This window comes from Salvia miltiorrhiza, chromosome 7 (assembly GCF_028751815.1).
Source record: "Salvia miltiorrhiza cultivar Shanhuang (shh) chromosome 7, IMPLAD_Smil_shh, whole genome shotgun sequence".
Taxonomy (NCBI): Eukaryota; Viridiplantae; Streptophyta; class Magnoliopsida; order Lamiales; family Lamiaceae; genus Salvia; species Salvia miltiorrhiza.
The window spans coordinates 12,739,092-12,754,310 of NC_080393.1; the positions used below are offsets into that span (position 1 = coordinate 12,739,092).

A 15,219-nucleotide genomic window follows, 5' to 3' on the forward strand; every position below is an offset into this window, starting at 1 on the left:
TTAAGACGCAACAAAAGAGTAATGCAAGTAATTCGATCAGACCCGATTCTCCGCTAGAAGTGAATTCCCTAATGTGATCACCTTTATAATCAATATCCTCATTTTTCACACTTTTTGTGCTTAAGATTTTCAACAGTTGAGCCATAATTCATGAAATAAAACCATTTGGATGTAATCCAAAGTCTTTTCACGTGGTTTCCCATGCTCATAGTTAGTCTAGAGGAGCAGAGACTCAGAGCTGTCACGTTTTCAGAACAGGCCAGATGTTTCAGAGCTGGAATTTTCAGAGTTGGCAATTCGTCCAACATTTTTCACATTTCACAGATAAGATACAATCGTAGGTAATCACACTGACAATACTCCTTCTAGTATCTGCCGGACAAATCACGTTTTACTAACTTACAATCATGTTGCAACAAAACTCATAATTCTTTGTATAATCAAGAGACGCATATTAAAAATAAAACAAGAATAACCACCATTCATTCACAAACCCTAAATGCACATCGAAAACCATCTTCTCTTCCACAAATTCATAAAAATTCGCATGAGACAAAGACCAAAAACTAAGCATAGAAGACTAATCTCGCCAATTTTTTTTTTTATTTTTTTTATTTTTTTTTATTTTTTTTTATTATTATTATTATTTTTTTTTTATTTTTTTTTATTTTTTAATATAAGCACAAGAAAACACCCCCCACACTAAAAGCATGCCATGTCCTCAGGGAAGAAAAGAAATACGAAAAGTTAAGAAAACTTCTCTGATTATCGGCATTGAAAAACTGAAGCATTGTGAGAGGCGGTTAAGAAAGGGCTTTGTCTGTTGCAAGTGGAGAGTGGCAGCATTGATAGCTGCAGAATAGAAAGGCAGCGCTGACTCGTCGTGTTGAACGTAGCACAGCGGGCTGGCCAGCGATGGCGGTGTGGAGCGAAGAAGCCGGGCTGGGCTGCCGTGTGGCGTGACAGCGCTGACGGGTGTTGCTATGAATTTGGAAAGCGAAGGCACTATGCAGGTTGGCAGAGCGCAACCGGGCTGGCTGGTCAGCGCTGGCAGCGCTGGCATGGTTCGGCGCTTAATATGGAGAGCGAGAGCGCTGGGCGGTTGGCGGGTGGCTGGCGGGGTGGATGGCGGGGTGGCTGGCGGGGTGGCTGGGCGGGGCGTGGATGGCGGGGTGGCTGGCGGGGTGGCAGCGCTGGCGGGTGGCAGCGCTGCCGGGGGCGTGGCTGGGCGTCTTGGCAGCTGGCAGCGCTGGCGGGGCGGCTGGGCGGGGCGTGGATGGAGGGGTGGCTGGCGGGGTGGCTGGGCGGGGCGTGGATGGCGGGGTGGCAGCGCTGGCGGGTGGCAGCGCTGCCGGGGGCGTGGCTGGGCGGTCTTGGCGTCTTGGCAGCTGGCAGCGCTGGCGGGGCGGCTGGGCGGGGTGTGGATGGCGGGGTGGCTGGCGGGGTGGCAGCGCTGGCGGGTGGCAGCGCTGCCGGGGCGTGGCTGGGCGGTCTTGGCGTCTTGGCAGCGCAGGCGGGTGGCTGGGCGGACATGTGGCGGTGTGGCCGGGTGGGGCGTGGCTGGCGGGGTGTGGCTGTCGGTGCTGGCAGCGCTGACGGGGTGGGCTGCGGTTCGGGGTGGCAGCGCTGGCGGGTGGCAGCGCTGCCGGGGGCGGGCTGCGGTTGGCGGGTGGTTATTTTTGGTGACTTTTCCTTCTTTTGCTAGCCTGCTCCATTCGACGTTTGGCCATCGCTGACTCTTTTAACTTCAATCGTTGACGTAATTTCCTAGCCAAAGCTGCGTTGGCCCTTTCTTAGTTTTTAATCCAGCGCTGACTCCTTCCCCTCTCTTTTAGCAATTTTTAACACCTTTATCAGCTTTGGCCCACACATTTTAAATCAACGCCTTCTCTTAGACTTGGTGTATTCTCAATCTTTTAGGCAACGGACTCCTTCAGCTATTCTTTTTTTTTTTTTTATACGAATTTTTTCATTTTTTTTTTATTATTAGCGTTGGCTCCCTTCTTCCCTTTGTCGGCGTTGGCAACCAAAACTGAAGAAAGACTCAAAACAATCAACGAAAACAAAGAAAGCAAAAGAAAAATAAAAATTAAAAACAAACCAAAGGTGGGTTGCCTCCCACCAAGCGCTAGAGTTAAAGTCTCCAGCCCGACTTCAGAGCTGAACTTCAGCTAGGGTTGTGCAGAGCTTGAGACTCCTCCTCCATAGGCGAGCTCTGGTGCTCGTAGTACGGCTTCACTCGATGGCCATTCACTCGGAAACTCTCCTTTGTGTGCTCGTTCAACAGCTCTACCGCACCATGCTCGAACACCTCTTTGAGTAAAAATGGACCGCTCCACCTGGATTTCAGCTTTCCTGGAAATAACTTAAGTCGAGAATTGAACAAGAGCACCTTCATTCCAGGGCAAAGATTCTTGTGGCAAATGCGGCGATCGTGGAGTCGCTTCACTTTGTCCTTGTAAATTCTCGCATTCTCATACGCCTCATTGCGTAGCTCATCTAGCTCCTCCATTTGTAGCGTGCGCTGCTTCACAGCAGAGTCCAAGTCATAGTTAGCAGCCTTGATCGCCCAATAAGCTTTATGCTCAATTTCCACCGGCAGATGGCAGGCCTTGCCATAGACGAGACGGTACGGACTCATCCCAAGCACGCCCTTGAAGGCAGTTCTGTACGCCCAAAGAGCATCATTCAACTTTGCGGACCAGTCCTTGCGCGAGGGTTGAACCGTTTTCTCCAAAATTCCCTTGATTTGCCGATTGCTCGTCTCGGCTTGGCCAGAGGTCTGCGGGTGATAAGGTGTTGCTACCTTGTGCGTGATTCCATTCTTCTTCATGAGCTTTGCAAACAACTTGTTACAGAAGTGCTTACCTCCATCGCTAATGATGGCTCTAGGAAATCCGAATCTAGAAAGAATGTTCTCTTGCACAAACTTAAGTACCACATTAGCATCACATGTTCGCGTGGGAATAGCCTCAACCCACTTGGACACGTAATCTACAGCAAGTAAAATATATTGAAACCCATGCGAAGTAGGAAATGGCCCCATGAAATCAATGCCCCACACATCGAAAATTTCAACAATTAATATGCTTTGGAGAGGCATCTCATTCCTGCGGCCGATATTTCCTACTCTCTGGCACCTATCGCATGCAAGAGTGAAAATGTGTGCATCTTTGAAAATGGAAGGCCAAAACAAACCTGATTGAAGAATTTTATGTGCTGTTTTCTGCCCCCCAAAGTGTCCACCACAATGATCTTCATGGCACATCTTCAACACTTGTTGTTGCTCCTCTGTCGGCACACACCGTCTAATGACATCATCCTTTCCAAGCTTGAAGAGGTGAGGAATCTCCCAATAGTAGTGCCTGCACTGAGCTAAAAACCTCTTTCTCTCTTGTGATGTCAGCTTAGGTCGTAGAATACCACAAACTAAGTAATTGACAATATCGGCATACCAGGGCTCGGCGCTCGCAGGGCTGTACTGAGCCGCGTTGGGCTGGGCAGCGCTGCATTCGGTGGAGCTGGGCTCGGTAAAGCTGGACTCTGCAGCGCTGCACTTGTCAAAGGTTAATGCATATGTTTGCTCAAAAGGAAAAGATTCAGGGATGCAATTAAGATTCGACTCTATCCGATGATTATCCAAGCGTGAAAGGTGGTCAGCTACATGGTTCTCGCTCCCTTTCCTATCCCTGATCTCTACATCAAATTCTTGCAACAGTAAAACCCAACGGATCAGACGAGCTTTAGCTTGAGGTTTAGTCATCAAATATCGCAGCGCAGCATGGTCACTATGAACAATAACCTTAGACCCAATGATGTAGACACGAAATTTATCTAAGGCAAAGACCACAGCAAGCATCTCTTTTTCAGTAGTGGTGTAATTTACTTGTGCACTGTTCAGAGTTAAACTAGCATAGTAAATTACACGTAACATCTTATCCACACGCTGACCTAGCACAGCTCCTACAGCAGAGTTAGACGCATCACACATAATTTCAAAGGGCAATGACCAATCAGGCGCAATCACCACCGGGGCAGAGCTCAATTTTAGTTTTAATGTTTCAAAGGCATTCATGCAAGAGTCATCAAAATTAAACGGAATGTCCTGAGCTAGCAGTTTGCATAGAGGTTGGCTAATTTTAGAGAAATCTTTAATGAAACGTCGGTAAAAACCGGCGTGACCTAAGAAACTCCTAATTCCTTTAACATCAATAGGGGGTGGTAACTTTTGGATTACCTCCACTTTAGCTCTGTCGACCTCTAGTCCATGCTTAGACACCACATGACCCAAGACAATACCACGTGTAACCATGAAATGACTCTTTTCCCAACTCAAGGTTAAGCCACTTTCAATGCACCTTTGCAACACTACATCAATCTTCGTCAAACAATCATGAAATGACTGCCCAAAAATCGAAAAATCATCCATAAAAACCTCCACGAATTTACCAATCATTTCAGAGAATATGGACATCATGCATCGTTGAAACGTCCCGGGTGCATTGCACAACCCGAACGGCATCCTCTTCCATGCAAACATCCCAAAAGGAGTGGTGAAGGCAGTCTTGAGTTGATCTTCCGGGGCGATCGCGATCTGGTAATATCCTGACAAACCATCAAGAAAACAATAAAAATCATGCCCAGCTAAACGATCTAACATTTGATCAACAAAAGGGAGAGGAAAGTGATCCTTCTTGGTGACGGCATTGAGTTTCCTATAGTCAACACACATCAGCCACCCCGTCGTAGGACGCGTCGGTACCAACTCCATCTTGTCATTGCGCACAACCGTCATTCCTCCTTTCTTTGGCACGACATGCACGGGACTCACCCACTCACTATCAGCGACAGAGTAGATGATCCCTTCGGCCAGCAACTTAAGGATTTCCTTGCGCACGACATCCATCAGAATAGGATTCAATCGTCGCTGAGCGTCTCGCTTGGGTGCTGCTCCCTCCTCTAGGTTAATTTTGTGCATGCATGTGGCTGGACTTATGCCACGAATGTCTGCCAGGCTCCATCCCAAAGCTGCCTTGTTTCACTTCAATACCTTGAGCAACGCTGCCTCTTGCTCCCAAGTCAGCGTGGAAGATATGATCACTGGCTTCTCCTCACCTGCTTCTAAAAATACATATTTGAGATTGGCAGGGAGTTCCTTTAGTTCCAGCGCTGACCTCTTGGTTTCCATCTGTTCATCAAAGGGCAGCTCGGTATGGCTGAAGGGTGCTGAGCTCGGCAGAGTTGACTGTAGCAGCGCGGGAATCGGCAGAGCTGGCTGCGGCAGCGCTGACTCTTCAGGCAGCGCTGATTCTTCAGCTTCCTTAGCTAATTCCTCCATGTCGGCCGATCCAGCAAAAGCTTCCATATACTCCTGTTCCTGAATAAATACCTTCTCAACCAAGCCATTAATAGCATCTATATATGAACATTCACTTATGAAATTCGTAGAAGGCATTGCACGATTTTCATGCACCGAAAAAGACACCGACTCCCCTAACACCGTCATTTTAATAGTTCCATGTTTAACATCAATCAAAGTGTTAGTGGTTGCCATAAAGGGTCTTCCTAATAGTAGAGTGTGGTCTCTACCATTCTCATGCACATCCCCAATCTCAAGCACTACGAAATCAACAGGCACAATCAAACCCCCGACTCTAACCAGAATATCCTCTACTATCCCACGGGGGTACCTAACGGACCTATCAGCTAGTTGTAGACACATGCGAGTGGATTTCAAATTACCTAACTCTAATTGTTGAAAAATAGAGTAAGGCATCAAATTAATTCCTGCTCCCAGATCTAACATACCCGTGGCCTTCTTACCATTTCCCAAAGCAATATTAATCACAAAGCTACCTGGATCGCGCTGCTTTGGTGGTAAGGATTGCTGCATGATTGAGGTCGCTACTTCCGAGACTAAAATTTTCTCATTATCCCCGAACTTTCGCTTGTTGGAAACCAACTCCTTGAAAAACTTCACATACGCCGGTACTTTTCTGATCACATCAAGGAGAGGAAGATTCACGTTCACCTTGGCAAGCATGTTGTAGAAGTCGGCGAACTGTTTATCCAGCTTTTCATTCTTCAATCTGCTAGGAAAAGGGATCGGAGGTCGATAGGGTGTGGTAGACTTATGAAGTTTATTCTCCTTTTCTTCCTCCATCTCTCCATCTTTTTGTTGATCTGCCTTCTCTCCATTGGTAGGGTTGGTCAGAGCTGAGCTCGGCATCTCTGGTCTGGGCTGTGCTGAGCTCGGCAGCTCTGCTCTTGTGAAGGCAGAGCTATTCAGAGCTGAATTAGGCAGAGCTGGACTTGGCAGCGCTGACATCGGCGGAGCTGGATTCGGCAGCGCTGACTGCAGTAGCGCTGAATTAGGCTTTGAGAGATTCTGTAATGCTGAGTTCGTCAGGGATGATCTTGGCAGCGCTGGCACTTCCACTTTGTTATCCACCATCTTACCATTACGAAGAACAGTTACAGCTAGAGCTTGATGCGGCTGAGCAGGTTGGCCATGAAACTTTCCGGGCTGCTGTTGTTGTTGGATTTGATTCAAAGTACCGGAAAGTTGACCGACAGTTGTTTCAAGCCTTTTTATGGTAGATGCTTGGGACTCCATATTCTGCTTAGTCATCTCCATATTTTGCTTACTAATCTCCATGAAAGCTTGCAAGGTATCCTCTAGGGATGTTTTCTGTGGTGGCATGGGCTGTGCACTCTGCTGCAGGGCTGATTGTTGGTGTTGGTATTGCGGTCTATATGGTTGAGAGGAGCTTTGCTGCGGAGGGAAATATTGTGGTTGCTGTTGGTAGCCCATTTGGGGTGGTCGACGGTATTGATTCCCCCCAAAATTTTGATTTCCCCATCCAGCATTTGGTTGACTTCTCCATCCTCCATTGACATTCTGTTGCCCTTGATTCATGTTCTGCCCATATGGTCTACTTAGCCCTTGATTATAGCTTTGAAATCCTTGTGCCGCATAGACCTCGGCTTGTCCTTCCGGAGTAAACTCTCCCATTCTATGGCACTCATTAGCTCCGTGGCTGAAATCTCCACAAATACCACAAGGCTCCATATTCTGCATAGCTGGGTTCGGCAGAGCTGACATCGGCAGTTCTGCATTCTGCAGAGCTGGCGTCGGCAGCGCTGAATTCTGCAGAGCTGAATTCTGCACCGGAACGGAAGGTGTATCCATCTTGCCCATCTTCAGCTGTTGTACGTCCCGCATGATTGAAGCCAATTGTTGTTGTATTTCAAATTGATTCGTCACTGCGCTGGCTTCAACTCTTCTTCCACGGACGGATTTTTGTTGGGAGCTCTCAGCTAAAGTTTTGAAAATCCCTTTTAACTCAGTTGCTGTCTTCCGAGCTATGTTACCTCCTGCCGTGCTATCCACCATAAATTGGGCAGTTTGCACTAACCCATCGTAAAAGAACTGCATCAACATAACATTAGTGAATTGATGTTGAGGGCATTGACGGAGGAGTTCTTCATATCTCTCCCAAGCTTCATGCAAAGGCTCGTCCACTCCTTGGGTGAACTCCATTATTTTTGTTCTCAACTCCTGTGTCTTATGGCTTGGGTAGTATTTCAGCATGAATTTTTCACAAGCATCTCCCCACGTAGTGATTGAGTTGGGTGGCAGAGATAGCATCCACGTCCTCGCCCGGTCTTTAAGTGCATAGGGGAAGCACTTGAGCTTGAGTTGGTCCTCCGTGAGACTAAGCAAAGGAATTGTTTGCACTTGGGTGCAAAAATCCCGGATGAATTGCAGAGCATCCTCGCTTGGCATCCCGTGGAACACCGGCAGTAAACTCGAGTCATTTGGTTTGAGATTGTAGTTTCTCACAGCAGTGGGGAGCACGATTGCCGACGTGTTGGTATCTCCAATCACAGGTCTGGTGAAGTCTCCCATGTATTCTATGTTCTGGGCCATCTCCTTCTTCTCCTCGTTTAAATTCTGCTCAACTTTGTCCTGTTCAGAGCTAGTTTCTTCCTTGGTGGTTTTCTGCTCAGTGTGGAAGTTGGCAGGGCTGGCTTGGTCTGTGCTGAAATTGGCAGTGCGAACTTCGGCACCGCTGCCAGCGTTGACTTCGGCAGAGCTGGCAGCGTTGACTTCGGCAGCGAAGAACTTGAAGGCAGGGCTGGCAGCGTTGACTTCGGCAGAGCTGGCAGCGTTGACTTCGGCAGCGAAGAACTTGAAGGCAGGGCTGGCCTCTTCCTCCTTGAAGGCAGGGCTGGCAGCGTTGACTTCGGCAGCGAAGAACTTGAAGGCAGGGCTGGCCTCTTCCTCCTTGAAGGCAGGGCTGGCAGCGTTGACTTCGGCAGAGCTGGCAGCGTTGACTTCGGCAGCGAAGAACTTGAAGGCAGGGCTGGCCTCTTCCTCCTTTGTCTCTACGGTGTGCTCTGGAATTTCAGGTTCAGATTCAGAGCCAGAGTAGAAATCGTCAGTTGGAGACACCAATTTGCCTTTAAGACTACGGCGTCCCTGCATGCATAACACTGAACAAACAGATTACGCGTACCGAGTGGAAGAAACGTAAAAACAAAACCGAGAAAAACTGGAAATTAAATAAAGCAAGTAAAAACGACACAACTAAAACGCCTAAAACTGTCCCCGGCAACGGCGCCAAAATTTGACTCAACCTAGAACACCTCTAGTTTGACTTGCAATAGAACAAGGACATTCTAGTGATGGTAAGTTGACCCAGTGTCATCTCTCAAGGAAAGTCTTAAAGGGCTTCTAGTAGTATCGTGGAAAAAGTAATAAAAGAAAGCAGTAAAGAGTTTGATTATTAATCTAGAACTGAAACTTAAAACTGAATTAAAACCAAATTGAAAAATTACTAGGCGAATTAAATTATTAACCCTAGGCAGAATTAAAACAACTTAAATAAAATCTAACTTAAGAAATTAAGTACTTGTAAATTAAAAATAAAACTAATCTAGGCATGAAACTAAAGTGCATAATTTAAATTGCATAATTAAAAAGAAAGCATAAACATGAACTAAAAACATAAACATGATTAAACGAAAATAAATTGAATTGAAATACGAAATACCGTAAATGTCTTGAACGTGTAATTGTGTCACGCAATCACAATCCAATAAATAACTAAAAACTTAACTTAATCGAAAACTAACTAAAAACAATGAATTTTCAATACTATGAAAAAGAACTATGAAAGCAATAAATTCTAAATTTCGAATGCCAAGAGATCTCAAGGATGGAGTCTAAAACTATAGCAAAAGATAGATGATTTTACAATAGAAATGAAACCCTATTTATAGACCTAGCTCTGATGAGAATAAGCATAGCTAGATACACATGCGGCAGCGCTGGCAAGAATAAACATAGCTGGAAAGTAATGATGCTGGCAAGAATATGCGGAGCTGGAAAGAATAAACATAGCTCTGGAAAGTGAACTCCTATGATTATGCTTGGGAAAGGTAGTCAGCGTTGGCGAAATAGGCGGAGCTGGAAAGTGGTCAGCGCTGGCAAGAATGGGCGGAGCTGAAAATGGTCAGCGCTGGCAAGAATGAGCGGAGCTGAAAATGGTCAGCGCTGGCAGTTATGAGCTGAGTTGAAAATGGCCAGCGCTAGCAAGAATGGGTGGAGCTGAAAATGGTCAGCGCTGGCAGTTATGAGCTGAGTTGAAAATGGCCAGCGCTGGCAAGAATGGGTGGAGCTGAAAATGGTCAGCGCTGGCAAGAATGGGCGGAGCTGAAAATGGTCAGCGCTGGCAAGAATGGGTGGAGCTGGATTCGGCAGCGCTGACTGCAGTAGCGCTGACTTTGACTTTGGCACTTAGCTCTGCTATGTCGATGTCTGCTAAAAACACCATTTTTAGCCCAAAAATCTCCAAAATTGCATTCTTCCATCTATAAACCCAAATCTCCTGCAAAGCATCAAACAAACCATAAAACGCACCAATTTCCAGAAGATTTAATTTAAAATATGCACATGCAAACCCCTAAAATTAGAACAATTAAGCATAAATCAGTGGTGGTGGAGGCGTCAGAGAGAAGAGAGGAGAGAGAGAGTGGCTGATCGCGTGGGTGGGTAGGTTTTAGGGTTAATTTTTGTGTTTTATAGTATAGCTAATTAAGCTACTAATTCATCCCTAATTTTAGCCAAAAAAGGAAAGGGGACTTGTTACATGGGACGGCTCAAAAAGGAATACGGGACTTGAATATTGGGACGGAGGGAGTATATGTTATTGAAATGAATGATGGATAATGATAAAATATATAATACTCCCTCCGTACATGAAAGAACTTCCTAGGGGGGAGTGGCACGGGTTTTAAGAAAAAAAATATTGTTGAGTGTATTGAGAGTGGATAAAAGGTAGTTGAGTGTATTGGGAGTGGTGAAAATGTGTTATAATTAATATTGGGAGTTGTGAAAAGTGCAAAAGTAAGAGGATTATAAGTGGTGGGGTATAATCCAAAAATAGGTAGGAAGTTCTTTTGTGGACGTCCCAAAAATGAAAGATATGAAGTTCTTTCGTGGACGGAGGATGTATAATTTTGAGTATTTTTCAATTTTATAAAAAAAATTGATTTTTTATGATTTTTTGGTTTTTTTTTTATTTTTCAGGATTAATTCGGTTTTTCAGTTCGGTTCAATTTTAATTTTAAAAATTTCGGTTAATTCGGTTCGATTTATTCGGTTAATTCAGTTCGGTTCGATTTTTTTTTCAAAACCAAATATAAATTTGATTTGGTTTTGTTTTAGTAAAAACCTAACCAAATAACCGAATGCTCACCCCTAACCGAGGGAGTATTTATTTTGGGAGGGTGGGGGTGGCGGTAGAGATTTGTTTTGGTTTTTTTTAAAGTTATTTTTTTGAATTTATTTTATTTAAATTTATATAAGCTTAAAATAGTATATTAATTGCTTAATCTAGATTTTAATATGAACTACCGAACAATCAATTCATGTTATTTATATTTTAATCTTGGTCTATCAAACACTAAGATATGTTATTAATTTTAACATATATACGATACATATCTTGAATTTTATCCATCTTAGCTTATCCCAACAAGACTACCAAATATGCCCTGTGTATTCCACTGTGTTAAACACGTCCTTAGAATGTGTTTATTTAACATGATTGAGAAGATATATGATTAAATATTTTTATTTTTTTATATTAATTTTTTTAAAAAATTTCATTCTTTTACTGAGAAATAAATTAGGTAAAATTAGCTCAAATGCTCAATGATACAAATTAATAAAAGTTTTGAGATGTCCTAAAACTCGAATATATACATCAAAATAAATAAATAATTAATCTTAATATCTTTATTTATTAAATTTAATCCTCAAAGTAAACGCCGCTTAAATTATTGCGTGAGACCATATCGTTATGTCGGATTTATAATTTTGAATACAGATAAGATTATAAATTTATTATATAGTAGAATATAAATTCAAATGAGAGAATATTTAATTTTAAATTTGATGTACCTTTGATTTATATATATATATATATATATATATATATATATATATATATATATATATATATATATTTTATAATTCTAATTACACACTTCGTTCACGAAACATTTTTTAAGCCAATTTTTAAAAATATTTCCACTAACTATCACCCTTATAATTCTCGCATATTTACACACATTGCTACTAATGGATTCATAATTTGAGAAAATAACTCTATTAACTATTATCATTTTTTTAATTTCCACATATTTGTGGGACTATTTATACATTTTTTGAAAACTCGTGCTCACTCTCTTAGGAAAGATGTTTCGTGGACGAGGAGATTATAATTTATAAAGTTAAAAAAGTAAAATAAAAAATAAAAAAATGATGTTGACTACGCATTAGCAATGCTCGCCACAAGTTCTCACAAAATAGTATGCGACATGTCATTCATAATTTCAAAGGATCCAGTGAAAGTGATTAAATATGCACAAAATCTTGTGTACACCCAAGTGTACTGTATTATCGGGTCAGATTTGACCTGATTAGAAATACATAATATATAAATAATCTGCATTTTGTTTAACATTAGAAATACATAAGATTTGGAACAATTGACTAAAATACAAATTGTAGTTCGTCTCGATAGGAGTTCGTGAACGCAAACGGATCGAAAATCGGACACCGGACGAGGGAGAACGGACCAAAACAAAATTGTTGCAGAAAACTGTCAAGACCATGCGGGCCAGCATGCGGCCGCATAGCTAGGTAGCATGACAGTCCAGCGACTTTGAGCAGACCATGCGTGCCAGGCATGCGGCAGCATGCTCTGACCGCACGGTCACCGCGTTTTTTTGCCCAAATTCAGTCTAAAAGTAAAAAATGTGATTTTTGGAGTGGAAAAAAAGAGCCAGAGAACTTAGAGCACATAAAAGAACCCCCAAGACATCTTGGACGACTATCACTTTCATATTTTTTTTTCCTAAGAGCTGAAAAGGACAGACGGAGAAGATCACAGGAGCAAGACTGAAGATTCACAGATTTCTCTACGGTTTTATTTGTTGAATGTTGATTTCTTTTGTTCATGTTATTGTTCTAGTTCATATTTCTATGTGTGGCTAGAACACTTTTATCCTAGGGTTTAGGAAGTAAACATATCTGGATTCTTGACAGTATTTGATTCATTTTATCAAGATTAATTTTCCTTTTTATGTCTTGTGTATGTTGTTTGCTTTATTGATTGGCCACCAATTTAGCATAATCATAGGTTTTAATTTGAGATCGGGAGATGATATACCTGAACTAAGAATATAGAACATATTTATTGAATTCGAAAGAGTGTTTGATAAGTGTGAGGACATTAATCCTAGGAACTATTTGGAGTTGCATGTTTAAGAGTGATCATGATCCGGGGACGATAGCCTTGCATGTAATCAACTGTTTGTATGCCACGGAATTGGGTATAGACTAGCTCTGAGATTGTCTTAGGAAAATATATCTTGATTATTGAATTGGATCTGTTGGGATATCTAATCTGATGAAACTTTACCTTGAGATATCTATTTCCATTTGATTCTTCCCTGCAGCTTGATTTATTTGTTTACAGTATATATTTATTTAGTTTTAAAAGCAAACCATCAATTTTGTTATCTAGATAGAGAATTATAATTTAGGTGGATTCGACCTTACTTGCCTATAAACAATTGCACCCGTACACTTGCGGCGTGTAAAGAAATAAGTGAACAACTAATGGATTTATTGGGCCTATTAATAAATTAGGAAAAAAATCAATAAAAAATATATCTATCTCTATACAATAGCAATATGGATATGGAACACCATATTAACTGGCATGTCTATATATATATAATTTTCTTTCCTATTTTCAAAGATTCTTATAGAGTTATTGGTGCCTAAATATACAAACTTTTGATCAATTTTAATTTTTTCAACTAACTATAAAAATATAAAAAAAAATACACAAACTTTATAATTAACAATTTTACTGTGATTTTAAATTACGCTAAGATTGAAATTGATATGACATCTCGAAAATCCGACATGGACAAAACTGTTGGTTTAACGAAGGACGTCATACAAATGATACATTTAAATGTTGTTGTTGTAGGGAAATGAATGAAATATTCTTGCCCTTGTTTTGATGATACCAAAATCTCTTAGATCTTTTCTATAGCTTTAGTATTTTTTGTTAAACTCAAGTGTTAGAGTTCAAAATGCTTAGAATAGGTTTCTGGCTTGCTGACTGATAGACAAAGACCGCACAATTGAGGTCATTCTGACTGAAGTATCATAAGATTTTCCCTGACTGAAGATTGAATGCAAGTACCAATCAGAAGCTACTCAAAGGATTCATGTCATCGTAGAACTAAAGCAAAGTGAAAGTGCCAACAACCTTTCTACTCTCGACTGAACCAAGGAGTATCAGACACACAGCATTAAATGCCATGTACGGAGCATTAAATGCAAAGGATTTGACGACCGTCCTTGCAAGGACCAAACTTCATCTTTTCGTGTAAAGCTGCAGAAGTAACAAGCTCCAAGACTACTCCGATTCAAATTCAAGTATGAATGAGCTTGCGAAGATTGCCACCTCAGCCCATGAAGTGTCAACATCTCACAATGGCAGGAATTTCGAAGACCTTCTATCCAACGAAAATATTCGGAACTCCACCTATAAATAGCACCGAGGATCAACAGCAAATCTTCACCGATTCAATTACATAGCCAAAGCTCTGGAGAAATTGCTACTCAAGCTCAACCTTCACAAAAGATTGAATCGAAGAAGAGAGTCATCAAAGCTTAAGTCATCAGAACTTCTGATCACCAAAACTCTCTTAGCTTTCTAGGCATATATCTCATACATATCCTAAGCCTAGAATTTGATTACGCGAGAGCTTATTCTCAAGTAATCCTAGTTGGAAGATAAGTTCAAACCCCTCTTTGTTTAGAGTTAAGCGTTTGAAGTTAGAGCAAGTTCAGACTAGTGTTCTGACTCAGAGTTCTTAGTGTGTGTTATCGTACTAAGAGGAGAAAGAGAAATCCAACACAGTGTGTTGGTATTGGAACGGTTGTTTCAGTTGTTCAAGTTTGCTTTGCACCCATAAGCATTGCAGTCAGGTTTGCTGTGCACCCGTAAGCACAAGCGAGTGATTGTCAGATCATTCTCTGGCCGTGGATGTAGGAACGTTGTTTTCCGAACCACGTAAAAATCCCTTGTGTTCGTACTTGCTTTTATATTCAGTACTTGCGCATATCTCTGTTTCTCTAATACTGACTAACTGAAAAGAGTAACTAAGGGATTCTCTGTGAAGAAAATCTTTCAAGGCTATCTCACTATGTTTAATATTCCGATGTTAGAGTTATAGGTTTAACTAATCAATCTTTAGATAGTCAATTAAATAAGTAACTCTACTCTGTTTTACTTACGACTGAAGCTTTACTTGGACTGAAGTTAATTGACCAGCTCAATTAACTGAAGTCACCCATTGAACCTTTGTTTCAGTATGGATTGCCTCCTCTTGTCAACTGAACCGTACACTTTCAAAGCAGTAAAACTGTCTTTCAGTACAAAGGTATTTGTTTTAAGTAAACATCTTACAAAAATAGCCTACAAGTGTATTCCTCCCTTCCATACACCTGTCCTTTCAACCCTCAAGGACCCAATAGTTGTTTCATGAACGTAAGTGAAGTAAATCATTTTTTATAGATTAAAACATAATATTCTTTGTTCTAGGTTCATCTTGTTAAAA

At 41.9% G+C, this 15,219-nt stretch overlaps 1 protein-coding gene across 1 annotated transcript; it reads left to right on the plus strand.

Annotated features, from left to right (window-relative positions):
- Positions 1-1,078: 1,078 nt before the first annotated feature.
- Positions 1,079-3,571, plus strand: LOC130993825 (glycine-rich cell wall structural protein 1-like). The gene is made up of 2 exons (XM_057918862.1): positions 1,079-1,661; positions 3,459-3,571. The coding sequence occupies exons 1-2, from the start codon at positions 1,079-1,081 to the stop codon at positions 3,569-3,571; spliced, it is 696 nt and encodes a 231-aa protein (XP_057774845.1).
- The last annotated feature ends 11,648 nt before the right edge of the window (positions 3,572-15,219 follow it).